Source organism: Delphinapterus leucas, chromosome 1, assembly GCF_059928025.1.
Source record: "Delphinapterus leucas isolate spDelLeu-1000000601 "Yukka" chromosome 1, BTC_Dleu_Yukka2, whole genome shotgun sequence".
NCBI classification, from domain to species: domain Eukaryota; kingdom Metazoa; phylum Chordata; class Mammalia; order Artiodactyla; family Monodontidae; genus Delphinapterus; species Delphinapterus leucas.
Window position 1 is genome coordinate 189,139,200 of NC_143129.1, and position 27,834 is coordinate 189,167,033.

Here is a 27,834-nt window from a genome sequence, read left to right on the forward strand (position 1 = left end):
CTGACCCTGGGGTCTCCACGGGGAGGGGCAGGAAGCCTCTCTGGAGCAGGGCTGGGGGGCCGTAGGGCAGGTGGGCTGCCGGCCACCCACGCACTAACCACACGCCCCCCTCCAGGTGCTGTGAGGACCGGACATGGGCCCATCTGAGGCGTGGGCGTGATGTCGGCCCAGGAGCTCGCAGCCTGCCTCTGCTGGCAGGGGGACCGGCACCTGGCCCAGGGGGAGACACCACTGGCCACCGCCTTCTACCTGGCTGCCTTCAGCTGCCACGCCCCCTCAGCCTTGCGGAGCGTCCGAGCTGCCCTGGCCGGGGCTCGGGGGCCCCCTGTGGTGGCCACGCTGGAGGCCTGGTGCCGAGGTGACAGCCAGATCCCGGCCATCCACTGGGATGGCATGGCGGTGGTCTCTCTGACGGGGACCCTGGCCCGCGCCTTCCTGGCCACGGTCTGCCCCGACCACCCAGCTGCAGCCCTGCACTCCCTGGCAGGCCTGCTGGCCCACGGGTACCACGGGGAGGTGGTGCAGCGCTGCGGGGCCCTGCTGGACGCTCACTCCCAGCAAAGTCTGGAGCTGCGGCTGACCCGTGCCCTGGCCTGGCTCCTGTCCAGGACACAGGTGGATGCCGGGGTGGCCGACTACCTCCAGGCCTTTGCAGCCAGTGCCGACCGGATGGTGGCCTTCGTTCACACCCACCAGCAGCCCTACCTCCCCGCTCTGGTCAGCACCCTCCAGGACTACATCTCGGGATGCCAGGAGGCTGGGGACGGTGCCAGCCAGCAGGAGACCGACTGCCGGAGACTCCTGGCAGCCCTGGACCCTGTGGGCACCTGGAGCAACACCCCGTCGCCCGAAGCCCTGCTCCAAGGTGGCAGGTATGAGGACTGCCAGGCGGCCTGCAGCCGGGCCCTGGAGGCCGCCTCAGCGGGCAGCAGACCCCAAGGTAGGCATGCCCTCCACACCCCCTAAGGGCCGGGGCAAAGGTTGCTCTCACCATCGCTTCACTGCATGGTTAAGTCCTGCTTATGGTGGGGGTGGGAGTTGTGCTGGGGCTGGGGACACCACAGTGACAAAACAGAAAGACCCCTGACCTTATGTAGCACCAAGAAAAGAAGCAAAACAAAATCTGTGCTTTGAAGAATGCACTGTGAGAGGTGCTGCTCTAGCCTTATGGTCAGGGAGGGCTTCTTGGAGGAGGTGTCGTTTGAGCTGAGACTGAAGGATTCCAGACAGCAGAAACAGAATGTGAGAAAGTACTTGGGGTTCCTTGCCACTGAATGGAGCCAGAATAGCTGGCGGGGGGCGGCGATGGGGGCAGAGGGAGCTGGGAGATGCTAAAGACAGTAGCAGTGGCTAAGCCCTCCTGGCCTTGAAAGACTTTGGATTTTATCCTCAGGGCAGCAAGAAGCCATGGGAGGGTTTTAAACTGTGGAGTGAGGTGCTCTGATTTGCATTTTTAAAGTTTCCTCTGGCTGCTGTGCGCAGAATGTGCCACAGGGGCCAGACTGAGAACAGAACCTGCTGGAGGCTGGAGCACGGTCCAGGTCTGAGTTATCACTGAGACAGAAACGACAAGACTGTGGCCAGATGTAATGATGGGGAGAGGACGGGGGCGTAAAGGAGGTTCAGCAATGATTTTAAGAGCTCGCCCTCAGCAGCTGGATTGCAGAGGCTGGGGAGGAGCGGACAGGAAAGGGGGCACCAGGGGCTGGAGACACCCCCAGTCTGAGATGCCGCTCCTGCCAGGCCCCTTCGCTGGGTCCGCCTTCACGGCGGGGGCGGGGGCAGTGGGGCGTCTGGTTGGGAGCGCGCGGGAACCACACGCCAGCCGGCAGCCACACTCCCGGCTCCCTGCCGCCTCTCCACCTCCCCGTGCGCAGGTGAAGGTGGTGAGGGTTGCTGTGCTGAGGGTTGCTGTGCAGATTCAGCGAAATTGTTTATCAAGCCCTGAAAATGTTGTCACCCGCTAAGCGCTCCCCAAAAGTGTCCCTTGAGCCCCTCAGGTGGACGTGTCATTAGGCAGCTGGACACAGGAGCCAGCTCATGAGATGAGTGGGGACTTGGTCTGAAAAAGGGGTTTGGGGATCATTCACACAAGGAAGGGATTTAAAGTCAAGGTCTAGATCAGGAGGGAGCTCGGGAGAGAGTGGGGCAGCCGGACACCTAGAGGTGGGGGGCAGGGGCCTGCCATTCACTCAGTGGGCAGACCCATTGTGCGGGTTTGATACGCGTTTTCATTGCATCCACACAGCACCCCTCGGAGGCGGGTGCAGGCACATCCCCACGTGCCCGTGGGGCCGCCAGGGGCACACAGGGTGTTCACAGAAGCTGCAGTTTGACCCCCGGGTGCTCCTAACTGCCCACCGCACTGCTCTCCACCAAAAGAGGACCCAGCAAAGGGGACAGGAGGACAGGAAGAAGGCGGAAGCTCAGGGGCCTGCAGGGCAGTGACGAGGGTGCTTGCGAGATAAAGAGCTGCACCGCGCTCAGAGCTGCCTCAGCCGAGTCCACGTGGAGGGCGGGCCGCGTCTGTGTGTCCCGCGAGGCTGTAGGTGACCCCAGGGTGAGAGGGGGGCCAGACAGAACTGAAAACTGAGCGGGCCAATTTCTTTCTGGAAATATGCCAGACCAGATACGCTGAAACCCTCCTGCTATAAATTACCTAGAAACGCTCGAGTCACAAAGAATCCTGAGTAGGAGACCCTTGGTGCCCAAAGCACAGACATGCAGCACCCTGTGCACTGGGGGCGTTCAGCAACCCCTGGGTGGAGGGCGTCTTCCACTTTAATGGCCAGATAAGCCCCTGCAGAGATCCAGAATCCCCAAAGGGGCAGACTTGAGGAACAGTGTTCTAGAAAAACTCTGCTCCACCCCACCCCCACCCCCAGAGACTGCAGGAAGCTTGTCTGTCCCGCCTGGGCTCTGAAGCGGACAGGCGAGCCTTCACTATGGATCGCTGCATTAATTAGGACAGAGTCACTTATGTCACTGGGAGTCACCTTATCATCCCCACCCACATTAGCATGGCTTACCACGTGAACAAATAAATTCTCCTGTAACAAACTTTTTACAAATGTAGATTCCAATAACAAATGCATTCTAATCTCCAGGTTACTTATCCAAAGTCCTTGGAAACATCGAAGAAAACCTTCCATATTTGGGAATATGCTCAGCCCTTCTCAGTACACGGACATACAAGGACACTCAGTGTATGAGGACAAAATACAGAACAAGGGTAGCTTTAACTCACGTCCGCCAGGGGCCTCAGTTCCCTGACTGCTTATCCTCTGAAAGTCCCCAGGGCAGCCATCTCCAGTTCGTTCAGGGTTCCTCATTAAGAGCTACTGGGGTAGGTGAGAGACAGAGCCATGGTTGTAGCTCCACCCAGCATGGAAGCAGAGTTCACTTGGCCTTGAGATTTGCTGGGACTAGCAGGAAATAGCGGAAGTGATGCTGTGTGGTTCTGGAGGCCAGGCTCCACCTCCATCCTCTTGCAACATTCCCAGTGCCCTGCAAGGAAGCCAACTAGTGAACCACGAGGGCACACACAGAGAGGGAGGCTCAGCCCACGGCCAACACCAGGGCCCCAGACATGCGAGTGAGGCCACCTTACCCCCTCCTGCCCAGTCGAGACACCAGGTGGCCTTAGCCACAGGAGGGATCCCCAGTGAGACCAACAGAAGGACTGCCAGCTCAGCCCAAATTGAAAGAGACCAGCAGACAAATAGAAATGGTGGTTGTTTTAAGTCACTAAGTTTCGTGGTAGCTTGTTACACAGCAATAGTGGCTGATACAACCACATACTGAGTCAAAGCATTGGTTGTTTTTTTTTTTTTTAATTTATTTTATTTATTTATTTTTGTCTGTGTTGGGTCTTTGCTGCGCGTGGGCTTTCTCTAGCTGTGGTGAGCAGGGGCTACTCTTGGTTACGGTGCACAGGCTTCTCATTGCGGTGGCTTCTCTCCTTGCGGATCACGGGCTCTAGGCGCGTGGGCTTCAGTAGTTGTGGCACACGGGCTTAGTTGCTCCACGGCACGTGGGATCTTCCCGGACCAGGGCTCGAACCCGTGTCCCCTGCATTGGCAGGTGGATTCTTAACCACTGCGCCACCAGGGAAGCCCAAAGCATTGGTTTTTGATGCATCCTTTAGCCAAAACTGAGTTAAATAATATAAGACTTATAGTTTTATGTTTCTGTAATAACACAATTTACTACATTCATTAATGGAAGAAAGAAGAATATATTATCATTGCAATAAATTAGGGAAAAGTATTTTATAATACTTAACATCTCCAAAATGTAAACAACCAGGAATAGAAGAAAGCTTACTTAACTGCAAAAGATAAAATCTATCAAAACCAACCAAAATATCATACTTAACGTGATACTTTAGAATCAAGAACACGGTGGCTGCCCACTCCCCCATTTATCCATAATTACTGTAGAGATGCTAGCCAAGGCAATGAGGGAAAAAAAATGTAAGACTAGAAAGGAAGAGATAAAGCAACCATTATTTCAGACTATATAATTAGCTATGTAGAAACCCCAACAGAAACAACAAAAATGTATTAGATATAGGAATAGAATTTAACAGGAGATACAAAAAGTATTTATGTTTATAGACACCAGCAACAAATAGAAATTTTGTGGGGTTTTTTGGTTTGTTTTTTTGTTTGTTTCTTTAGGTTTTTTTTTTTACATCTTTATTGGAGTATAATTGCTTTACAATGGTGTGTTAGTTTCTGCTTTATAACAAAGTGAATCAGTTATACATATACATATATCCCCATATCTCCTCCCTCTTGCGTCTCCCTCCCTCCCACCCTCCCTATCCGACCTCTCTAGGTGGTCACAAAGCACCGAGCTGATCTCCCTGTGCTATGCGGCTGCTTCCCACTAGCTATCTATTTTACGTTTGGTAGTGTATATATTTCCATGCCTCTCTCTCACTTCATCCCAGCTTACCCTTCCCCCTCCCCGTGTCCTCAAGTCCATTCTCTACGTCTGTGTCTTTATTCCTGTCCTGCCCCTAGGTTCTTCAGAATCTTTTTTTTTTAAGTTTCCATATGTATGTGTTAGCAAACTTTATGGTTTTAAAATACACCATTTACTGTAGCAAGAGAAAATAATTTATTTCAGTGAGTCATATGACTTAATGGAGAACACTATAAAATTTATTAAAAGAGAATAAATTATACATATATAAGCAGAGAGATAGTCACTGTCCATTGATAGGAACACTTGATATTATAATAGAAGAGCAAAGGACCCATAATAGACAAGACAAAGAAGAATGAGCAGAAGCAGAGCAGGAGGAGGAGGGGAGAGAGGGGGAGGGGGAGGGGAGGAGGGGAAGGGGAGGGGAGGAGGGGAAGGGGGAGGGGAGGAGGGGGAGGAGGGTAGAGAGGGGAGGGGGGGAGGGGAGGGGAGGGGGAGGAGGGGGAGGGGGAGGGGAGGAGGGGAGGAGGGGGAGGGGAGGGGGAGGAGGGTAGGAGGGGAGGAGGGGGAGGAGGGGAGGAGGGGAGGGGGAGGGGAGGGGAGGAGGGGAGGAGGGGGAGGGGAGGGGAGGGGAGGGGGAGGGGGAGAAGATGCAGAAGAAGGTGGTGGCATAAGGATTTTCTCTACCAGTTAATACAAAGCTATGATAATCAATACAGAGGATGTTGACTTAAGGGATAGATAGATAGACTAATAAAACCAATAAGAGAGGTTAGAAATAGACCTATATTTGTCTGGAACTTAATATGTGAGAGCGTGCACTGCAAATCTATGGGGAAAAGAGGACCGTATTATCCAATGCATGGGGCTGATTCTCTACCTCTAACCACACGCAAAAACAAGTAAATTCCAGGTGAATCATGTTAATAGCTAAATTTTACAGTTTCTAAGAGAAAATATGAGAGAACATCTTAAGACTTCTGTGTACAGCTGGGCTTCTTAAGATATAAAAAAAGTGGAGGGGCTTCCCTGGTGGCGCAGTGGTTGAGAGTCTGCCTGCCGATGCAGGGGACACGGGTTCATGCCCTGGTCCGGGAAGATCCCACATGCCGTGGAGCGGCTGGGCCCATGAGCCATGGCCGCTGGGTCTGCACGTCCGGAGCCTGTGCCCCACAACGGGAGAGGCCACAACAGTGAGAGGCCCGCGTACCGCCAAAAAAAAAAAAAAGAGAGAACAAAAAAAGTGGAAACGGTAAAGCAAAATTTGATACATTTGATTAAATTATTTTAAACTTCTGTTTTGCCCATAACTATGGAAAATGAGAGGAGAATCCACAACAGAAGAAAATATTTGCAAAATATTCAGTGGGCAAAAGATGAGTACCCAGAGTATTTGAAGAATTCCTACATATCAATAAGGAAAAAAAAAATCCAGTGCAAGAATTGGCAAATGCATTTCCCAAAGGAGAAAACACAGATGGCTAATAAACAACGTGCGGAAAATATTCAACATCATAGTAATGATACAAATGCAAATTAAAACAATGAGACACCACTTTCTACCCAGCAGATTGGCTGGAAAGGTTTTTTAAATAAATGAGCCTTACCAGCGCTCAGGAAAATGAAAATTAGCACAACAGTGGGGTAGCATTATAGCATTTTATATTCCCCCACTGCCAGATTTTCAAAATGTTTAAATCTAACAATAAAAGATTCTGGCTTTCAATAACAGTGAAGTAGCTGGACTAAACTGTGTGTCCCACATATAATTATAAAATTGGGGCAAAATATAAAATGCAAATAGCTGGCAACCGAACAGTGACCAAATGCAGAGAGAAACTGGAGACTGACCCCCAAAAGATGAAGACTGTACAGGTAAGATTTGCAGGCTTGCAGCTTTGGGCCTCCTCAATCCATGTTTTTTCCATGTAGGACAGAAAGTTGCCATTTTACTGGCTTGAGATATCATATGACAGAAGTTGGGGATGAGAAAATTGACTGTAAAGTTAGAAGGCAAACCCTGAAAAAGAGAGAGCCACATTCAAGGGGGAAGGGACGTAAGACCCCAAATCTGTGTATTAAAGGCACTTAAATCCTCAGCTGACCACTGAACTATACACACATGGGAGAGACTGGGTGGCCTAAAAAAGCAACAACTGGAAGCTGCAAGAACTAAATGGAGATTTCAGCTGCTGTCCAACAAAGAAGACAGAGAATTTGGAGTTTGATCCTAGCCAATTTAACTGCCTGCGAAAACAAAATTCAATTCTCTTCAGAGGAAGACAACTGAACCCAGAGTCTCTACAAAGAATCAACCAGATGTCTAGTATACAATTTAAAAAATTACTAGGCATGCAAAGAGACAGGAAAATAAAAGGTGAGCCACAGCCAGGAGAAAAAGAAGTCAACAGAAATTGACCTCCAGATGATCCCAGGGCTGCAGTTAGCAGACTAAGGACTTTAAAGGAACTGTTATAAATATATTCAAGGACTAAAGGAAAATATGGCCATAGTGAATGAACAGTTGTGGAATCTCAGTAGATAGGTGGGAACTATAAAAAAAAAACAAAAAAAGAACCAAATGGAGATTCCAGAATTGAAAAACACAACTGAAATGAACAATTCAGAGCAGACTGGAGACAGCAGAAGAGCCAGTGAACTTGAGGTACAGTAGAAAGTACTCAATAGGGAGATCAGCTGGAAGGTGAGCAGAACCCTGGTGACCTATGAGACAATAGCTGGAAGTTTAACGTGTGCAACTGGAGTCTCAGAAACAGAGCAGAGAACACACTTCCATGTGGGTAAATAATAACCAGCCCCCCAGGCCCCATGGGCTCTCCATCTGCTGCAACTCCCTAGGATCCGTGAACTCTTGCAAAAATCAGGGATACAGGTGTTTTCTTCCGGACTTAGTAAATGACAGGGAAGTCTCAAAGTTTCTTTAAATTTGGCCACCAGGAGTAGACTGGGTGACCTTGTTGTTGGTTGGTTGGTTGATCTCAGGGTGCAAGATGCTTCTTTTACTTGGCTATGTGCTGTGTTGTGACACTTACCCACAATGGCAACAGGGCAGGGTAGTAGCAAGTTTGCTTCCATGCAGACGTGAAGGTTTTGCCCTCTCCTGTTTCAGTGTAAAGGATTATTACTGTTGTGGCTATTGAGTTAGGTTATAAGGAGAAGATCTGAAGGAGTCTGTGCAAAAGGCACTGAAGTGGAGGTTCAGTGCCCCAGCACTGTGACTCGCCGGGCCCTGAGAACTCCCCTCCCCAGCAGCACTTTCCTGACCTATAATACTATAAGGGTGGGCACCCATGACCTTGAGCTCCTACCAGCACTGGGTTTTCTGCGATTCTTTCGACGGCATGCACCTGCCTGGCAGGGATGGGGTGGCTTGGCTTTCTTTACCAGTCGGAAAGCCCCCATTCACACAAGCCCCAATTCACATGTTTACGCTGCTCGGATACAAAGTATGGGGACGGTGGAGGTGAGGCCGCTGCTGATGGGAAAGCTCACTGAGTGATGCCACCCGCCAGTCCTGGTTCCAGGCCTGGACACACATTAATCCGTTCAGTCCTCGCAGCCCTGTGAATGGAGACCGTCCTCGTTCCCACTATAAAGCAGAAAAGGAAACTGAGACACGGCAAGATGCAGTAAATCCCCACGTCCCCCGCTCGTTAAGCGGCATTGGGTGCATCATCCCTCTTTCCGGAACCTGATGGGGTGATCTCATTTCAAAGACGTGGCCAGAGAAGCCAGGAAACAAAGATGCTGCCGTGACACCTGGCCCCTAAAACGTCACAGGCTCAGAACCTCAGCCCTGACCTGGGGGGCAGGGGTGGAGTGGGGTTGCTCTCAGAAGAGGGAACTCAGCCCTAAACTCCATCACTGCAAGTGCCAGGGGTGTTGTGACGAAATGTCCGGGGCTGCTGGGCTGGCTGTGAGCCCAAGTGGCGAGCAAGTGGCGAACCCAAGTGCTAGGTGAGCTGCTAGGGAGGCCCACCCTGGTTGCCCCCTTCTGAGCCTGCTCTGTCCCTGATGGGCTGAGGGCCTCCTGCCAGCACTCATCCTCCCGGTGCCATGTCCTGGGCTTCTGGGAGACTCAAGGGAATCGCCGTGAGAGGCTTCAGAAGGTCCCAGCACTGGAGGGCTGGGGTCTGCAGGTGGCTCCCCTGGAGGACGTGGCCCAACAGGCAGGACCAACACCTCTGTCCTCTCTCCAGGTGAGCGTCGGGCCACCCTGCTGGTCACCCGCGCTGCCGCGACCTTCCTCCTGGACAGCGGGGCCCAGGACCTCCTTCGGGACCTGCACGAGGCCTTCTCCGAGAGGCCCTCAGGAGCGCGGAGGCAGTTAGAGGCCGTGCTCTCGGCCGGGGACCGGGAGCGTCTGCGGGCGCAGGTGCAGGAGGCCGCGGACATAGGCTTCGCGCGCTTCCAGGAGACCGTGCGGAGCCGCCCCGAGCTCCGCGAGGACTCGGGCCGCGAGCTGCTGGCCCCGGTGACCCGCGCGCTCCGGGTCCTGTGGCGCGTGGCACCGCCCGGGGCGCGCCAGGCACTGGGCACCCGGCTGGCCGAGTGCCTGCTGCTGCGGGGGGACGCGGTGGGCGCTCGGGCTCTGTGCGAGCGCTTGCTGCGGCCCTGGAGCACCGGGGACCGTGCGCGGGACCGGGCTGGGGACCGCGCGCCCCTGCTGGCGCTGCGCGGCTTCTGCGCGTTGCACACCGGCGACGCGGGGCGCGCCCAGGAGGACTTCCAGGCGGTGGTGGAGCTGGGGCCGCCGCACCCTGGTAGCTGCGTACGAGCCCTGTGCGGCCGCGGGCTGCTGCGGGTGCTGGCGGGCAGTGCGTTCCTGGGCGCGCTGGACTATGTCACCGCCTGCCGCCTGCGGCCCGAGGAAGCTCTGCTTGTCACAAAGGCCTACGTGCCCTGGAACCAGCGGGGGCTGCTAATGACCGTGCTGCGGGAAGAGGGCCGCAGGATGCTGCAGCGGGGGCCGGAGCCGGGATCCGAGAGCGGGCCAGGTCGCAGGAGCAAGGCTGCGGAGACCGACAGCCGCGCTGCGCAGGAAGGGTAAAAACTAGACCCGTGCACGCCTGGGGCTGCTGCTTCATTCTGGTCTCCTCCAAGTTAGTCGCGGTGTGTTTCCTACTACTTTACAGTAAACTGAGGCAGGGAGCTGCTAGGTGATTTCCTTAAAGCTTTGGTGGCAGATTTAGCGCCGGGGCCCGGATCTTAGGACCCTCGGTCCCAAAGGGCAGGAAGCATTATGGACTTAGTTGTCAAAGAAAATTAGAAACGCAAAAATGGGAATGAAAAAATAGAACTTACCTGTCGTCCCACTGTTACATTTCCTTGTTGTTCCTCCTTGTGCGTATGGAGTCCACTAAACTGAATTTGTGCTCTGTGTGCAAATACATCCCACCTGTTTTATTCCCTAGGTCATGAACACTTCTTTGGTCACTAGATACATTTCTTGGGCAGCCCCATAGCTCATCCTGTGAATGTGCCATCAGTCCTTCGGGCATTCCAGGGTGCCTGCTCTTAGTTATAGCGCATCCCAGGTAGCCTCCAGCCTATGCAGTGTCCTGTGCTATGGGTGGAGACAGAGGTGGAGCTCCTGGAGAGAACACAGCCCCCGTGAGGCCCTTGACTTTGGAGCTGCCCACCTGCCCATCAGTCCACACGCTCCAGCCCTCACGCTCCTTTCGCAAAATTCTTTGCCAGCCCAGTGGATGAACCTGCAGCTGTTTTGACTTGCATTTCTCTGGTAGCTGGGAGGTGGCAGGAAGGTGTTTTAGCAAAGCTAAAAGCACTGAGCTGAGGGGCCCCTGGGGGGGGGGCATGTTTGACGTCAGCCCCCTCACCCCTACACGCACGCACAGGCACGCACACACGCACAGGCACGCACGCACGCACGCAGGCTTCCTCAGCCCCCTAGTTCCTTAATTTGCATTGCTTTGATTTGATGCTGAGGAGGAACTTTCTTGTAAGAGATTTGGGGCCCTTTATATCTTTTCTCTCTGGGAACTGTCAAATTTGAGGCTCCGGCCCCTTTTCCCAGTGGGAGCTCCTTCTCATTCCCAAGAGGGCACCCTGGGTGTTATCCAGCTCTGCCTACGGCACCCCTGAGCCGTGCAAGGCCATTTTTATCCTGTTTTTACAGAAAAGAAAGCTAAGGCAGGGTTGGCTGGGAGTCAGCATACAGCCTCGATTTCTCATCTGTAAAATGCCCGCCCTACGGGGGGGGGGGGGGAGAATGGGGGGGGGTGAGGGCCAAGGGCTGTATGTCGGAAAGGGCAGCCGTGCGCTCTGGGGATGGCACGAGGGCCCTTCCAGCAGGAACCTGGTCTCTGAGGCCCAGCGGGAGGGGCGCTGCCTGGACCAGGTGCAGGGATAGGATTTGCCTGCAGCCTGCCTCCCTGGGCAGGTGAGAGGGGTGTAGCACAGGGATCAGCCCTCTCCCAGCTGCTCTCTCCACAGGGACGCCCATGGCGTGTACCAGCTGGCCATGCTCCTGATGGAGCTGGACACGGAGGATGAGGCTTCGCGCCTCCTGGCGGCCGATGCCCTGTACCGCCTGGGCCGCCTGGACGACGCCCACAAGGCCCTGCTGGTGGCCCTCTCCCGAAGGCCTCAGGCAGCCCCTGTGCTGGTGCGGCTGGCCCTGCTGCAGCTCCGGAGGGGCTTCTCCTATGATGCCAGCCAGGTGAGGGGGCCCCGGTGGGCCACAGCAGGGCAGATGGAAACAGGGCACAGCTCTGTGGAGGGCACCAGGCCTCCACCAGCCCTCGCTCAACACCCTGCAGCCCAGAATTGAGAACAGGCAAAGCTTGTCCCAGCCCCAGTTCTGCCACCTCCAGCAGGTGCCTCACCTCTCTGACCCTCAGTCTCCCCGTCTGTGCCCTGCTGTTCCAGGTTCTCATGAGAATTAGCTGCAGCAGGTACCCCAGGGCCCAGCAGGTCTCCAGCATGCAGTGGCGCTCTGTATTTGCTTTTCGTGTGTTGTGAAGAAAAAGGGCCATGAGTTGAGTGTAAGCAGAGCTTAGTCCCAAGTAAACTAGGCTTGGAGGTGGCCCTGTCCCGGGGAGGGGGAAGAGCAGAGGAGCCCCAAGCCCTCAAGCCCTGCTTGCCTCCCCTCCCTCAGGTGTTCTGAGGGCTTCCTGTTGGGACGTGGCAGATTATGTTCCAGGGGGAGACCCAGGCTTTGGGGCAGGGCTGTGGGGCCTGTCAGCTTCCCTCTTCTGCTCTGGCCTGGTTTGGGTTCTGGTCTCCCTGAGCTGGGCCATAGGGGTGGGAGGGAAGGATGGTCTGGGACCGGTGTCCACACAGGTGCAGCCAGCAGGGGCAGCATCGGGCAGGCCTCTGTGAAGTTATATCTCCCCGAGGGTCTCGCTCCTCCCAGAGCAGGGATTGATTCCAGGGCTTTTGCTCTGCACCTTCTGAAGGACTCCCTGGGCCCTCTGTCACTTTACGACTTGAAAGCCCCCTTTCCCCACACTTCTCAGACCTGTGACGCATGGGCCCGTGTGGCGAGGCGAGGTCTCCATGTCACCGAGAAGGAGGCACGGCTCAGGGACACTGGGATCGCCCCCCCCACCCGCCCCAGCTCCTGACACTCAGCAGAGGAGCAGCCCAGAGCAGGGCCCACACCTCCCGACCCAGTTTTCCCTATGCTCAGCTCTGGCAACCTGCAGTCCCTGCCCCATGGGCCACGCCCCACGAGCCACACCCCCCACGAGCCACGCCCTTGCGGGCTGCATCCCTGAGCCACACCCCTGCACGGAGGATGGGGGTGGACTGGTCCAGCCTGGGGCACAGGGAGGACCAGTGGTGACGCCCCTGCCCCTGCAGCTGGTGAAGAAGGTGGTCCAGTCTGGAGACACAGCCTGCCTCCAGCCCACCCTGGACGTCTTCCACCATGAGGACCGCCAGCTGCTACAGGGCCACTGCCACGCAAGGGCCCTGGCCATCCTGCAGACACAACCAGGCGGCGCCGAGAGCAGAGCCCACACCAGGGAGGCCATCGCCTACCTCTCTCTGGCCATCTTTGCTGCAGGTAGGAGCCACCCTCGTTCCTCATTCCTCCGGGGCCCCCACCCTGTGCCAGGTGCCCGGGGGCAAGGGGCGCCTCTGCCATGCGGGGGAGGGGGTGTGGTCAGGCACCAGGGAGTCTGAGCACGTGCTTGGCTCAGGGGTGTGGCGTGCTCCCGGGCCACTCACTGCAGCAAGCACGCTAACGCCTAGGAGAGGCCCAACCAGCTGGGAACTGAGCTGGGACCCTCTCCTGAATCCTGGGCCGCCATTGCGCACACCCAGGGCCCCGAGGGTGGGAGGGCCAGACTCAGCTGAGGCCCTTCTCCCAGCTCAACCCCTCTCCCTCCATCCGTGGGGGATGAGGGCCCCAGCCCCCGAAGCCCTTCTTAGGAATAGCGGGGGCAGCTCTGTGTGTGTGCGCCTGGTCTCCCCGCTCGCCCAGCCCACCCACCACGCCCTGCCTTAGGCACAGGAGGGTCAAAGAGTTGGGCCTTAGCCTGGCACCTTCACAGCTGCAGCCATTCTGTGACCTGCCCCGTGGACCCTTCCCCCCACCCCCGCCCCTCCCCTGGCCTCACTTCAGATGCAGCTGCAGTGCCCCCACCTCTCAGAAGCCCCCTCGGACTGTCCACCAACCCTCCCAGATGCCACCCCTCCTGGCTGAGCTCCCCGTGTCCCTCAGCCAGGGCCCCTGGATCAATCCAGAGTGCTGTTCCCTGGTGTGTTGTGGTGCCCAGCAGTCTGTGAGCTCCCTAGGTGACCCCAAAGCCGCTGCACCCCCTCCCCCTGCCCCTTGGAGCACAGGACAGGTGCAGTAACTCCTGGATGAGGGCAGACACACTGAACCTGGCTGTGCCCAGCCGAGGTCACATCTTGACGCCACACCCCCTTCCTCCAGGGAGTCAGGCAAGTGAGTCCCTGCTGGCCCGCGCCCGCTGTTACGGGTTCCTGGGCCAGAAGAAGACGGCCATGTTCGACGTCACCTCCGTGCTAAGGGCTGAGCCGAGGAACGTGCAGGCGCTGTGCGGACGGGCACTCTTGCACCTGGCCCTGGACCAGCAGAAGGTACGGGCCCACCCTCCCCACCTGGGGCTGGGCAAGTGGGGGTGCCCAGGGTAGGCGCTGCCCTCCTTCTCAGCCTCCCCAGAGAGAGGAAGCAGGGCCAGGCCATCTGAGCATCAGTCATCCATCAAACCCCCGCCTGTACCGGGGCTCACGGGAGCCTCACCATCACATCCCCGGTTTGGGGGAGTCTTTCCCTTCCATCTGCAGAGTCCCCGTGCCCCCCCCCGCTTCAGTCAGCATGGATTGATGTGCAAAGCCTCAGGATTACTAGGGGGCCCCCCACCTTACAGTAATGAGACCTCCGCTGCCCCCTTGGGTGCCACTCTGAGCTGTCTACACAGGGCCTGTGGATTTGGGTGGTCAGCGTGCAGGGGCAGTGGGAAGCGATCCACTGCAGGCCCAGGGCAGGTACCTTCCAAAGGGAAGACGTGCAGCCACAAACAAACAGCCCTGGACAAGGGCACTCTGCAGCCAAGGGCAATGTCATTGGTGAATAACTGAAACCGATTGTCTGCCCTGATGCTTCGCTGGGCCAAAGTACAGCCCAGAGGTATCCTCCCTGCCAGGTTTCTGAATTTCTTAAGGGTTGGGATCTTAGGAGACAAGGAAAAATGATCCAAGATGCCACTGGGATGACAGCATCTCAAGATGGTGTTTCTGCCTGTCAGGGTGTCTGTGTTTCCCCCAAGGGCACTGGCAGCCTGATTTCTGTTCCAGCTGGGCACACACTTGTGCTTGGGAGCCCAACCCTATGCAGGCCCCTTCCTGTGCTGGGAAAGCACCTGTAGTTCTCAGGGACAAGCCCATTAAACAGAGATGGGATTCAGCCAGGAGGGCCCTACTGCAGGAGGTGGACCCCTTGGAAACCCACCCCTGGGTGATCTCGACATGCCAGCAACTCCTCCGAGAGGTGCCTCAGAAACATCCCTCCTGCCGCTCTGTCCAGGGCAGCAGGGCATGTGGCAGGGAAAGTCAGCCTGGATGTCTGTGAGTCAGGATGAGGGAGCAGGGGCACCCCCACATCGTCACACCCATGAACTTCCTCCTCCTGGAGATGGGCTGAGGCCAAGCACCCACATACCCTCTGGCCCTTCACCAAGACAGGAGCTCTGAGCCAGCCTGCCAGGTCCAGAATCCAGAGCCCTGCTCCCCCACCTCTAACTTTCTGAGCAGGCCCTGTAACATCTCTGAGCCTTGTTTCAACATCAGTAAAATAAGGGTGGGGGGGGAGCAGTGTTTGTTCAAGGCCATCAATGCTCAGCCTTGAGGGGGCTGCTTATTCAGTGCTGTCAGATACTCAGCATGGTGCCTGGTCCCTAATGAGGGCTCCATATGTGGCAGCTGGAATCCCCATGAGTCAGCACAGAATTGGACTTTCCAAGCTGATCAGGTGTACCACTGGCCAGCACCAGGGTCACGTAGGGCCCCGGTCATAGTGTAGGAAGGATCGGAGAGGACCGTCTTCCCATCCATCCATCTAAGGGCTCTGTCTCTCCAAGACCTTCATCCCCCACACACCTGCTCCAGGAGAACCCCATCGCTGGACTTTAAAAGTATCTAGGCACACTTCCAGTGCTGGCTAGGAGAGGGTAACTGGCGTTGGGCTGCTGAAAACAAAATATCTGGATAAAATACATGACAACTGTCTTCAGGCCCTGAACAACAGGCAATGGAGAACTGCCATCCCGGAGGAAAGGGAAACCGCACCAGGGGAGTCCAAGGGGAGCCCCACGATAACCTTTCTTCCTGGGGAGGCTTTCCCGTTACTGCACGAGGAGGTGGGGCAGTCAGCTTGCTGAGCTGAGGAGGCAGAGACTGGGGTTCCAGGCTGCTGCAGTCGCTGGAATTTGCAAGGAAGGGCAATGGAGAACATGGGGCTGTGCAGAGAAGTCTTCATGGGATTCCAGGTGGTTCTTGTCTGAGTCTGGGCTGCACATGCAGGGGCCCAGCAGAGCTCACCCGTGGCAGGAGATGTTGGAATTCTGACCCTGCCAGAGCAGAGACCTTTCTGAATACCTTGGGCGCTTAGCTGAGACCACACCCTAAATAAAGGTCATATCTTAGGACTAAGTTCAAAACTGAAATGGACCTGCCCTCACAAGGAACAAAACCAAGTCCAGCAGAACCAAAATGACCCACCAGAATAAAACACAACCTCCTTTATGAGAGGGTGACATAGTCCAGACTCTCTACAATGTACCATCCACAATGTCCAGCCCCAAATCAAAAACTGCTAGACACACAGAGAACCGGGAAATGTGGCCAACAGTAAGGAAACTAAGTACTCAATAGAAACAGATGTTCATCTTGAACAGCCACCTCAAGATGGCTCAGATGCTGGAATTAGCATACAAGGATGCTAAAACAGTGATTGTAAACATGTGAAGAACTTCAAGGAAAATGTTCTCCTAATGAGTGAACAGATGGGGAATCCTAGCAGAGAAATGGAAACTATGAGAAGAATCAAGGGGAAATTCTGGAGCTGAAAAGTATATCTAAAATTTTAAAAATTTACCAGATGCGCTTAACAGCTGGTTGGAAATTGCCAAAGAAATGGTTAGTAAAATTGAGGATGGGCTAACACAAATTATCCTATCTGAAGAGCAGAGGGGAAAAGGACTTTTTCCAATGAAGAGAGCTTCAGTGACCTCTGGGATGATTCCAAGCAGTCCAGTATACGTATAACTATAGTCCCAGATGAGAAATAATGGGGCAAAAATATATGCATGTATGTATATACGTATATGATGTATATGTATATGTATATGTATTTGAAGAAATAATGGCAGAAAATTTTCCAAGAAGTTCAACAAATCCCAAGATGATAAACACAAAAAGAACCACACCTAGGCACACCTTGATCAAATTTCTGAAAACAAAAGATAAAGAGAACATATTCAAGGCAGCCAGTGGGAAAAAGAAACATTACATACAGCAGTATGAAAAAATGACTGACTTGTCATAGAAACGATGGAAGCCAGAAGACAATGGAACGGTGTCTTTAAAGATACGTATTTTGGGGACTTCCCCAGCAGTCCAGGGGTTAAGACTCCACGCTTCCACTGCAGGAGGCACGGGTTTGATCCCTGGTCAGGGAATTAAGATCCCACATGCCATACAGCAGGGCCAAAAAATAAAGGTACATGTTGTCACCTTATAGGACAACTGCCAACAAATGTTAGAGAGGCAGAGTTAAAAGGCCAATGGAAGAACTAAAATAAAATACTAAAACTATTCAATTAACCCAAAAGAAGGCAGAAAGGGAGGAAAAAAAACAAAACAAAGCAAAAGACACCTAGATAACCAATAGGAGGGTGGACCTGAAGATGACTCCATGGCTTCCGACTGTTGGCCAGGTCAGAGGTCAGATGCAAATGACTCACCAGGGTCAGGGCTCTCCTAAAGGGGCCCAGCCTCCCCCCTGGCCTTGTGTGCTTCCACAGCACAGTCAGGACCTCTAGACTCCTCCCCCACCACTCCAAGCTGCACACACAGCCCCTGGCCCATGGCCCTTCTGGTACAAGCCCAAGCCCACCTCTGTGCCATAGCGGGTTCTTTATCAGTGTGGCTCTTCCGGGGTTCCAGACCGTTTCCCCCGTCCAGAACTCTGATACGCTTGCCTCAGTTTCACCACACCCTCCATGAATGCTCACCATATGGGCCCTCACGTTGGCTGACCCCCATTCCTACCCCATGCTGGGAGGGCAGGAGCTGGGCCATCTGCCCGTTCTGGTGTCGCCAACACCCGGCATCAGGAGGAACACGACAGATACCCAGCTGGGACCACTTCTGCCACCCACCCTAGCCTCCTCCCCTTGCAGGAGGCTGTGGACGACATCCTCTCGGCTCTGAAGCTCAGCCCAAGAACGGCGGTCCCTGAGATCCGCTCTCTGAAGCCAGAGGTCCAGGCCCTCATCACGCAGGGCCTCTCATCCCGCTGCCGGGCCCTGTTGATCCAGCTGCCGGGCACAGGGGCCCGCCTGAGCAGCGAGGACACCCAGAGCCTCCTGGCCGCGGGGGAAGCACTGATCGAAATGGATGCCGCGCAGCCCAGCTGGCACATCCTCCTGGCAGACGTGCTGGCTGCAGCGGGTATGTGTCAGCCCAGACATGCAGAACATGGGCGTCTGTCCCTGTTCCTCCCACCCCTGGATCCTTTTCTTTAAAATGGGAGAAAGAGACTCAGGACTCTGGCTTGTAAGGTCCCTTCCAGCCTGAATCCCAGGACCTGGTCCCCGTATGGGTCCTCCGTGTGGCTTTGCCCACCAGAAGGTGAGACAAAGGAGTGATGTGGGGTTTCGTAAAAGGCTCAGATGCTCAGGCCTCCTCATTAACTCATGCATGTATTCAGCAGATGTTCACTGAGTGCCCTGTTCTAGGTGAGACTGTCTTAGGCCCACATGTGTCGGTCTTCCCTGCAAAACCTTGAAAATATTTCAACACTAATTTGAAAGGGAGACCTCTCTGCAGCCTGCGTCTCACAGGCCTGTCGTCATCACTTGCAAGCCTGTGAGACGCCCCCACCAAGGCCTTCAGGGCCTCCGGGGCTGCTCTAATCCCATGCAGCCCTGCTCAGAAGAGAAAGCAGGTCCTTGCAGTGACCATGGTGAGGGGGCTTAGAGTCCTGTTACTCCACCTGGGGGTCGAAGAGTGTAGTGACTGCCCCCAAGTCGAGGTGCTGGGTCATCAGGTGAGTCCGTGTGAGCGACATGGTGTCACCGTGCCCCTCTGCTCCCTGCTCCTTCCTTCCGGTGCTGAGCCCCTCCATCAGCCAGCCACTCCCAGAGCCAGCAACAAGAAAGGCTGAACTGGGCTTCCCAGTGGCCCCCCTGCCCCAGCTCCACCCTGACTGTCCTTCCCCAATCCCTGACAGGCAGCTTTGAGAAGGCTGGCGCCCGCCTGCAAAAAGTCCTGCACCTGGCCCCTTCATCAGAGGCGGCCCGGGCCCGGCGTGGCCTGCTCCGGCTCAAGAAGGGTGATGTGCCGGCCGCCACACAGGACCTGCAGTGTCTGGCAGAGACAGACACCCAGGACCTCGGCTTCCTGCTGCGTCTCCTGGAGGCCTCAGAGAGGCAGAGCCTCGCCCAGGTGGGCACAGCACCCCACGGAGGCCCCAGCCCAGCCCCTCTCCAGCACCTCGGGTGGGAGACCCCCAGGCCCGGGGCTCCGGGTATGCTAACTCCCCGTGCGCCTGATCTCTCTTGGACATGGGGTGGGATGGAGGTTCAAGCGGGAGGCACCCAGATCTGGCCAGCTCGAGCCCTGACACCCCCAGAGACCTCAGGGCTTCTTTACATGAGGCATACAAGCCACAGCTGACTCGGGGTCTGGGAGAGGGAGGGGACCCCATCCTCAGAGCCAGACTGAGCCAGGCAGGAACACCTGGCCCTCGTTGGAAGCCCACCCCAACCCCAAGGTCAGGCCAGGATAGGTGTGTCCCTCCCAGTGAGCGCGCGGGTGGCGGGCCAGCTCCTGCCCTCGTGAACTGAGAGGGACCCTGAAGGGATGTTGGGCTGCGGCTGCTGCCTCTTTGGGTGGGTGATTGTTCCACTGCTCATTTGACAAGAACAAAGAGCACCTTCCACCAGGCCTTGGGTGGAGCCACTGCCCGCACTGTGGCCCTGGCAACTTAGTGGGGGGGGGGGGGCTGTTTCGGGGGAGGGGGAGTTCACTTCAGAGAGTGAAAGTGTATGGAAGACCCTGAGACGGGGCAGTGGGGGTGCGAGGCGGCCCTGGAGGTGAGCCCACGGTGGCGACAGGTAGGCCAAGGCAAAAGCCTGGAGGCAGGAAAGATCTCAGAGTGTTCAGGAAACAGGTGGGCAAAATGCAGCTGGTGTGGGAGTGCAGGAGGAGGGGCTTGGGGTGGGGGGCAGAGGGAAGGGTGTCCTCCATCCTGGTCTGGCCACCTTATTCCCTTCACTTGCTGGAGGCAGGGCTTTGGAGGGGGTGGGCAGTGAAGGAACCAGCAGGTTGGAGTGGGGCGGGGCCAGAAGCATCAGCCAGTGAATCAAACCCCTGCGCGGCCTGGGGCAAGTATTTCACCTCCTTGTGCTTCCGTGGGCTCTGTCACTCAGGGTCCTTCAGGAAAACTAAAACCGCACTAGGTGTGTCAACGAGGGGGTCAATAGGGTTGTTGGCTAAACGAGCGTTAGGGACGGAGGAGTGAAGCGAGCAATGGGTCATGCAGGGGGGGACAGCCCTCGTAGGGCTGAGGGGGCCAAGGAGCGTGTTAACAAGGCCTAGAACTCAGAGGAGCGGCCGCGGAGCCCGGGGATGTCGGAGGAGGGGGCCTGGCTGGGGTCTCAGAGCCTTGAGGCGGGGGGAGGGGGGCTCTAAGCTGGGAGCGGGGAGCTAGGTGAGCGTCTCTAGGTTCACAAGGCGGGGCTGAGCAGGGCTCTGTCTCTGAGTTGAAACGACGGCCTGGGCCCGGAGGAGAGCACTAGGCAGGGCCGCCTGGAGCCCAGATTCGGTGCCGCGAGAATTCACTCCACGTTGGCCGTGGCCGGGCGACGAGGGCCGACCCAGAAGTGAGACGGAAGTAGTGGCGCCCCGTTTCCGGCGATAGTACGGCTGCACGGCCGGTGGCGCCGCACTTCTCCCCAGCTCCGGGAGGACCACGCAGAGCCCGTGGGGAGGGCGCTGCACGGAAAGGATGGGTCGCCGCTCCGCGTCGCACAGCAGGGCCGAACCGGCTCCAGCCCGGCCTCCGGCCTCCCGCCAGCCTGTGTGCGCGGTCGGGCTGGTGGGAAGACAGGGCCATGCGTTCAGCCCGCCGGGTGCTGGGTGCCCTGTGCTCTCCTGGGGACAGGCGGGGATCGGGGGCGTTGCTAGCACCTGGCTGCATGGAAGAGGGAGGGTCTGGAATGTGCCCGTTCAGTCCGTGGGGGGCCCCTGTGGGCTCTTGGCAGCAGGAGGAGACGAATGAGGCCAGCGGATTTATCCAGGCCAATTCGGCGGAAGAGGTAAGGCATTTTGGCAGGTTTGGAGAGTGGGCTTCAGTCACACTCAGAAAAGGAGAGTGAGCCTGGGGGCCAGAGGAAGGCATCGGCCCTCAGGGCTGCGCCATCCAGACGGGAGGCAGCGCCATCCAGACGGGGGCAGCAGGGGACTCAATCCAGCAGTCCCCAGGGAGAGAAGTGCTAGGGCGGACAGCGCCCTCTGACCTCTGGCCTCTGGCCCTGCAGCATCCAGCGAGGCTGAGTCCGCCACAGCCCTCCTGGACGCACCGCTCTGCCCGTCCCTGGGGAGCAAACGCAACCCCAGCCCCTGGGTCATGCTGGCAGGCGCTGGCAGTGCAGGGGGCGCCCGGAGAGTGTCTCCCTGGCCTTGACTCTGGCTCCACAGGGCCTGCGGGAGCAGCTCGTTGGTTAGCAAAGTGAGAAGCACGGTAGCGCAAAGCTGACCCTGCTTTTCTGACCCGGGGCGCAGGGGGAGGCCCAAGGAGCAGGCTCAGCGGAGGCGGTGTTTGCTTCTGTCCTCGGGGCCAGGGCGGCCTCGGTGGGTGGGCAGGGCGGGAGGCTGGGAAGGGGAGGGGAAGGAGGAGGTCACCCCGGTAAGAGAAGCTGGGCCCGCAGGTGGGGCAGTAGGGCAGTGAGGAGGGGGAGGATGCCTTCTGAGCAGGGCCTGCCTAGGGAGAGCTTGCAGGGTGGAGGGATTGCAGCGGGTGCCTCCACGCTGTGCCTCCACCCCTTCCAGAGGGAGCGGGCATCTTCTGCCTGGGGAACAAGCAGCGGCCAGCCCGTGAGGGGCCTTCAGTGTTCTGGGTTGACCTGACCTTCCTCCCTCCGTCCTTTCTGTGCAGGCCGCAGCCCAGGAAGCTGACACCCTCATGAACTCAGGGCAGCCCGGCCAGGCGCTGGGCTACTGCTCACTGGCCGTCCTGGCAGGTGGCGGTAGCGCCTGTCACCTGCGCCGGCGGGCTGCCTGCCTAGCCGAGCTACGGGAGTTTGGCCGGGCACTCGGGGACCTGGACCACGTGCTCCGAGAGGGTTCAGGGGACGGTGACCTCCAGGCACGGGCGGAGGACTTCTGCTCCCAGGGCCGCCTGCTTCTGAGCCTGGGGGACGAGGCCGGGGCCGCCGGGGCCTTTACCCAGGCCCTCAGGCTGGCGCCCGCCCTAGCCCAGAGCAACCTGTGGCAGCGGCCAGGCCGGGCCCCCACTGCCCACGCGCTCCTGTGCAGGGCGCAGCACTGCCTGGACGAGCAGCGCTACACGGAGGCCTGGACGGCAGCCGAGGGCGGCCTCCTGGTGGACCCGGAGCACAGCGGCCTGAAGAGACTGAAGGCGAGAATCCGGAGGGAGGCAACCTCGGGCTGCCGGCTCCACTGAGCCAGCGCTCCCCAGGCCCAGCCGTGGGCCCCCCTGTCGTTAGCATTTCTCTCCAGACCCTGGGGTGCACCCCGCCCCCAGATCAGGGAGGTGCTCACCCACCCTCCCCCTCCTCCCAGTCCTGGGGTGGGCTGGTGACAACCAGCCTCGGGAAGCAGAGCGGAGAGCTCCCCACTTGCCTGAGTCACCATCCCAGGAGGCTCAGACACCCTCCCTTCAACAGCAGCCTGGTCCCCAAAGCTGCGACCCTCTTGGCCTACACGTGGGGCTCGGGCCTCAGAGAGCAGCCCCAGTCCTGTCTCTGGCTTGGGACCTGCAGGGTGGACGGGGTTCAGGCCGGCCCCTCGTGGCCCTGGGGAGACGGTGCCAGCCCAGGAAGCCCTTCTCCAGGTGTGAAGCAGCCCTTGACCCTGGCCTGACGTTCGGGCCAGCCTCCTGCAGGGCCTGGGCCCCCGCAAGGACAAAACTCCCAAGCTGGGCCCCAAACCCACGCTTTCATCAAGGTTGTTCTCCAGGGAACCCAGTGCCTCCTCCCCCACCTGCCGTGCAGAGCCCTCCGCCCCCCGAGGGGCCCCCCGATGAGCAGAGCAGCCAGACGTCTACTCGGCAGGTCTCCGGCAAAGCTGCCTGATGTCAGGGCGCTTCCTACGTGGATTAAACTGAGCCACCCCTGCTCACCAGTTTGCTTGGAAAACCTTCTCTCCTGGCGGGAGCGGAGAAGCCCACCCTTCTCCCATCACTGGGGTTTCAAAGAAGCCAGGTCCGAGTTACGCAGTTTTTCTCTCCTGTTCCCGAACGCAACTGCTGGACGGGCCATCGGGTAAAGCCGGGTGCCATGGGGTGCGTTCGCCCCTGCTGTCCTCCCCGCAAGACGTCCTGCCCTCATCCGTCCCCTCAAGGCCAGAGATCCCCGTGCTGAGCCTGCAGGTGCCCGACTCACCACAGCTCTCCAGGACCTGATGCTCTTTGTGGAGCCCCCGACGTGCCTCCCACCCCCGGCTGCTCACAGCTGAGCTGGAGGCTGAGAAGCCGGGCCTGGATGTGTCCCGACAGAAGGCACAGAGGGCAGCCCTCTCCCTGCAGCCTGGCCGCCTGGCCTCATCGCCTGCCCCTGCTGGGCGCCAGGACTGCTCACAAGTGGGCCTCTCAGCCCGCGGCTTCCTCTCCCCCCTCCTCCAGGGCAGAAGCTGGGAAGGTGGAGCTAACTGCTGTCAAGTCCCTCACCACCAAGCGCATCTCCCAGAAGCTTTTCACGTGTTACTGCTTCCTTTTTCTCACTGGAGGCTGAAGTAAGCTCGTCCTGTTCTGAAAGCTGAGGCTGGAAATGTCCAAAGGTTCACAGATGGTCACAGTCAAGTTAGCCGGGATGTCTGGGGACCACTCCCAAGCTCCCAGCTCTCCGGGCAGCTTCAACAGAAGACAGGCCTACGGGACCTGCAGAGAGGGCTCATCCTCCCAGCTCCACGGGCCAAGTCTGCCCTGCCCCGAGTCGTCCCCGCCCACCTCCAACCGGGCAGGGGGTGGTTCTCACATCTGTAGGTACACGTGAGGCCACTGTCCCAGCCTCCTGTTGTGGTGCCCAAGTGGACAAGGGCTAGCGGGCGCCGGACGGCCTCCAGAGCAGACGATCAGGTGGGTCTGACGCAAATCAGACTCCTCCCCCAGAGCGGATGCTGCACCTTGTTTTCTCAAAATCACATTTCAGGTCACCGAGAAAATGTTTATGATGTGGTACAGAGAGCATTACCTACTCTCAAGGCGATAAAGCTATAAATTAATTTTTTAAAATTCCCTGCAGGAGGGGCTTCCCCGGTGGTGCAGTGTTTGAGAGTCCACCTGCCGATGCAGGGGACACGGGTTCGTGCCCCGGTCCAGGAGGATCCCACATGCCACGGAGCAGCTGGGCCCGTGAGCCGTGGCCGCTGAGCCTGCGCGTCCAGAGCCTGTGCTCTGCAACAGGAGAGGCCACAGCAGTGAGAGGCCCGCGTAACGCAAAAAAAAAAACTCCCTGCAGGTGAAACACCTCTTGGATCCAACAGGAAATCAAATCTGGAATTGCAGAATATTGGAAAAAATAATTGTGACAAAAACAGTCCAGGGAAACCCCTAAGGGATACAGTGTCCAGAGGGAGGTTCACACCCTGAGTATATAACTGACCAACGAATATGAAGCACATCTTCATCCTGAGAAGTTAAAAAAAGACAATAAAATAGAGAAAATCAGCAGGTAGGAATTAGTAACAATAGGAGCAGAAATTAATGAATTAGGAATAGAAAAATGGAAGAACTCAGAAATCCAAAATACAATTCTTCAAATATCAAATAGATGAACCAGTAGCTAACTTAATCTAGAAAGATGGAAAAAGCACAAAGACAAATTTTTTTTAAGTAATAAGGACAAAATAACAGGAAATTTAGAGAATCATAAGGCATTACTTTTCTCAATTTCTGCGCAAATAAATTTGAAGGGCTGGATGAAATGTATAGGTTCCTAGGAAAACATTATTTAACTAAACTAAGTCCAGAGTAGACGTAAATATTACACAGGACAATTACCGTGGAGGGAAACAGAAGGTGGTTAGGGAGCTTTCCTCAAGGCAGCTCCAGTTCCAGATGGTGTCAGGGAAGATCTGCCAGCCTTTAAAGAACAGTCAACTCGTAATTGCTTTAAACTCCTTCATAGCCAAGAAAAAGAAGAAAAGCTTCCAAGTTGTTTTTTTTTCCGTCGAAGTATAGTTGATTTGCAATACTGTGTTAGTGTCTGGTGTGCAGCAAAGCGATTCAGTTATGTGTGTGCGTCTGCATTCTTTCCTTCCGGTTCTTTTCCATTATAGCTTATTACAAGATAGTGACTAGTGACTACAGTTCCCTTCCAGGTTCTTTTTTGAAGAAAGCGTGATCTCAACCAAACGAAAGCCACAAACCAATTTCGTTTAGAGACTTCCAGTTCAGAAACCGTAAATGAAATACCAACAAACCTGAATCCAACAGCACGTTAAAAGAATAACACACCACAAGCAACGTACACGGGAATGCAAGGATGGTTCACAATTGGGAAAGGTGTTCATATAGTTTAGCACAGAAATAGACCTAAGGAGAAAGTAAGTCCCATGACCCTTCCTGGGTCTGTAGCGGGGGCACGGGTCACGTGTGGTAAGTCCACTCCAACATGTCATCTCCCTGTGCCATTGGGTTCCTTCCTCTGTGGCACACAAGGGAGGTTCTGGCATCTCAGCTTCATTAGCTACAGACCACCATTAAGTCCAGATAGAGTCACTACCCGCAGCTGCCGTGAGGCAACACACAAATTCAGAATCTTTGGCAGGTGCACCCATATGAATGGAGCCAACCCAGCCCAGTGCTGGGCTCCCTCCACTGTGGTCTGACACCCCTAGACCCAATCCCCACACATAATCTCCAGGTTTCTCAGTGTCAGTTAATTATATCTTGAAATTCTTTGGGTGGATACGCTATTTCCTTCTGGGAAAGATGTACTTTCCCCCACCCTGAGCGTGCTGAGACTGGACCCTACTTATGGGTCTGGGGTCAACAGGGGCTGGGGGGTTGAGTAGAATGAGGATCCTCTTTCTAGGCACCTGATCCACGTGAGGTTCTCGCAGGGTTTATAGTGAAGAAGGGCTCGGGCTTCCCTGGTGGCGCAGTGGTTGAGAGTCCGCCTGCCGATGCGGGGGACACGGGTTCGTGCCCCGGTCCGGGAAGATCCCACGTGCCGCGGAGCAATTGGGCCAGTGAGCCACAACTACTGAACCTGCGCGTCTGGAGCCTGTGCTCAGCAACAGGAGAGGCCGCAACAGTGAGAGGCCCGCGCACCTTGATGAAGAGTGGCCCCCGCTCGCCGCAACTAGAGAAAGCCCTCGCACAGAAACGAAGACCCAACACAGCCAAAGATAAATAAATATAGTGAAGAAGGGCTCATCTCCTCAGACCCTGGAGGGGCTCAGAGGACCCTGGGGGTTCAAGGTTCTCAGCTTCATCTGAGCCCAACCAGACATCCCATTCCTCATTTCAGGGTCCCGTTCCTTCCCAGTCAATGCCCGAACTTCCTCGTAAGAAACTTGGTGAGGCTGTGAAGGCACCAACACTGCTGGGATTGTACTACTCACAGGATCAAATGCTGTGTTTGCCTTTCAGCCACATCAGCGCTGTGCTGCTGAGAAATGAGAGACTCTTAGGGCTGTGGCTGGAGCTGAGGGCAGACCTGAGCTCGCGAGTGTCCAGGACACCAGGGACCTCGGCTGCTGTCATTCCGTCAACAGTGGGGGCAGCCCTCAGCTCCCGAGGCCCAGATTCAGCTGTCACATCACAGCCGAGCTCGGTGGCAGCTCGGTCACTCCCAAAGCCACCATGTGCCACGAGTCACATCTCCCACGGCCTCAGGCCCAAGGACACAACTAGGCCAGTCCCCAAACCCCATCTCTGGAGGCACCTCCTGGGGCCACTCCTAGTGCCAATTTATGTGTCATCAGGGTCCACTCAGGAGACAAAAACCACACCCAGGATTCAAATAGCGAGAATTTAATATAAAGAACAGTTAGTTACAGGGGTAAAATAACTCTAGGGTCACGGAAGTAGCAGCCGAGCTCCAAGACAGGAAACCCGGCCCTCGGCACGGGCCCCTCCCGCCCCCAGGTGTTTCCCAACCACGCTGTTGGGCCAGGCACTGCATGCACATCTGTCTTCTCTGACTCCGTGGCAAACCTTGTAGGGGAGGGGACCAGAGTTCCAGCTATTGGGACTGCGTTGGGCACTCAGTGACGGAGCCCTGGGGCACAGTCAGACCGCCCTGGCCCCTTCCCTTCTGCCCAGGAGGCCCAAGGCCTGGCCTCAGGACGCAGCGAGCAGGGAGGGGGTGCGGGGCCTCCCAGAGGCCCGGCTCTCATCCCAGCTCTCCAACTGCCTCAAAACTATTTAACCTCTTCCGGCCTGGAGGTCTTCTCCAAGCGGGGCACCTCGTGCCTGCCTGCCGCGTGGATGGGCAGGGCCAGGAGAGGTCCGGTTCCCGTCGTGCTGAGGCCCAGAAACACGCCTGCCAGGGGATGCTGGGCTTCCTGCAGAGGACAGGACCTACCCCAGACCACCCAGCCCGAGAGCGTGGGGCAGGGAAGGACTGGACCGAGCAGTAGAGGGCAGGCGTCTTCAGGGTCTGAGGGTGGCCCCAGGAGCAGAGGCTACTCCCCGCCTGCCGTGGTCCCAGGGCTGATGAGGGAAGGGATGCCCACCACCTGCCATCATGGGGGGCTGCCTTCTTGGACCCCAGAGCTGACGCTGGGCCTCAGACCTCCACATCCCGCATCTACTGCCTGAGATACAGGGAGGGGTGGGCAGGGAGCCCGCACTGACCCCTGAGCTCACCTAGGAGAAAAGACTAAAACCCACCTGATGGAGGTATCCTGAGCAGCCGGGTCGCTGTCTGTCTAGGGACCTGGCTGGGGCTGGGAGTCTGTAGCTCCTTG

The 27,834-nt window shown here is 56.7% G+C and overlaps 1 protein-coding gene across 1 annotated transcript; it reads left to right on the plus strand.

Moving 5' to 3' along the window:
• The first annotated feature begins 118 nt into the window (after positions 1-118).
• Positions 119-27,273, plus strand: TTC34 (tetratricopeptide repeat domain 34). Its single transcript, XM_022598700.3, has 8 exons — positions 119-940; positions 9,156-10,002; positions 11,413-11,638; positions 12,784-12,988; positions 13,865-14,031; positions 17,853-18,123; positions 18,905-19,119; positions 21,833-27,273. The coding sequence occupies exons 1-8, from the start codon at positions 160-162 to the stop codon at positions 22,358-22,360; spliced, it is 3,240 nt and encodes a 1,079-aa protein (XP_022454408.2). The 5' UTR covers positions 119-159; the 3' UTR covers positions 22,361-27,273.
• Positions 27,274-27,834: the final 561 nt, after the last annotated feature.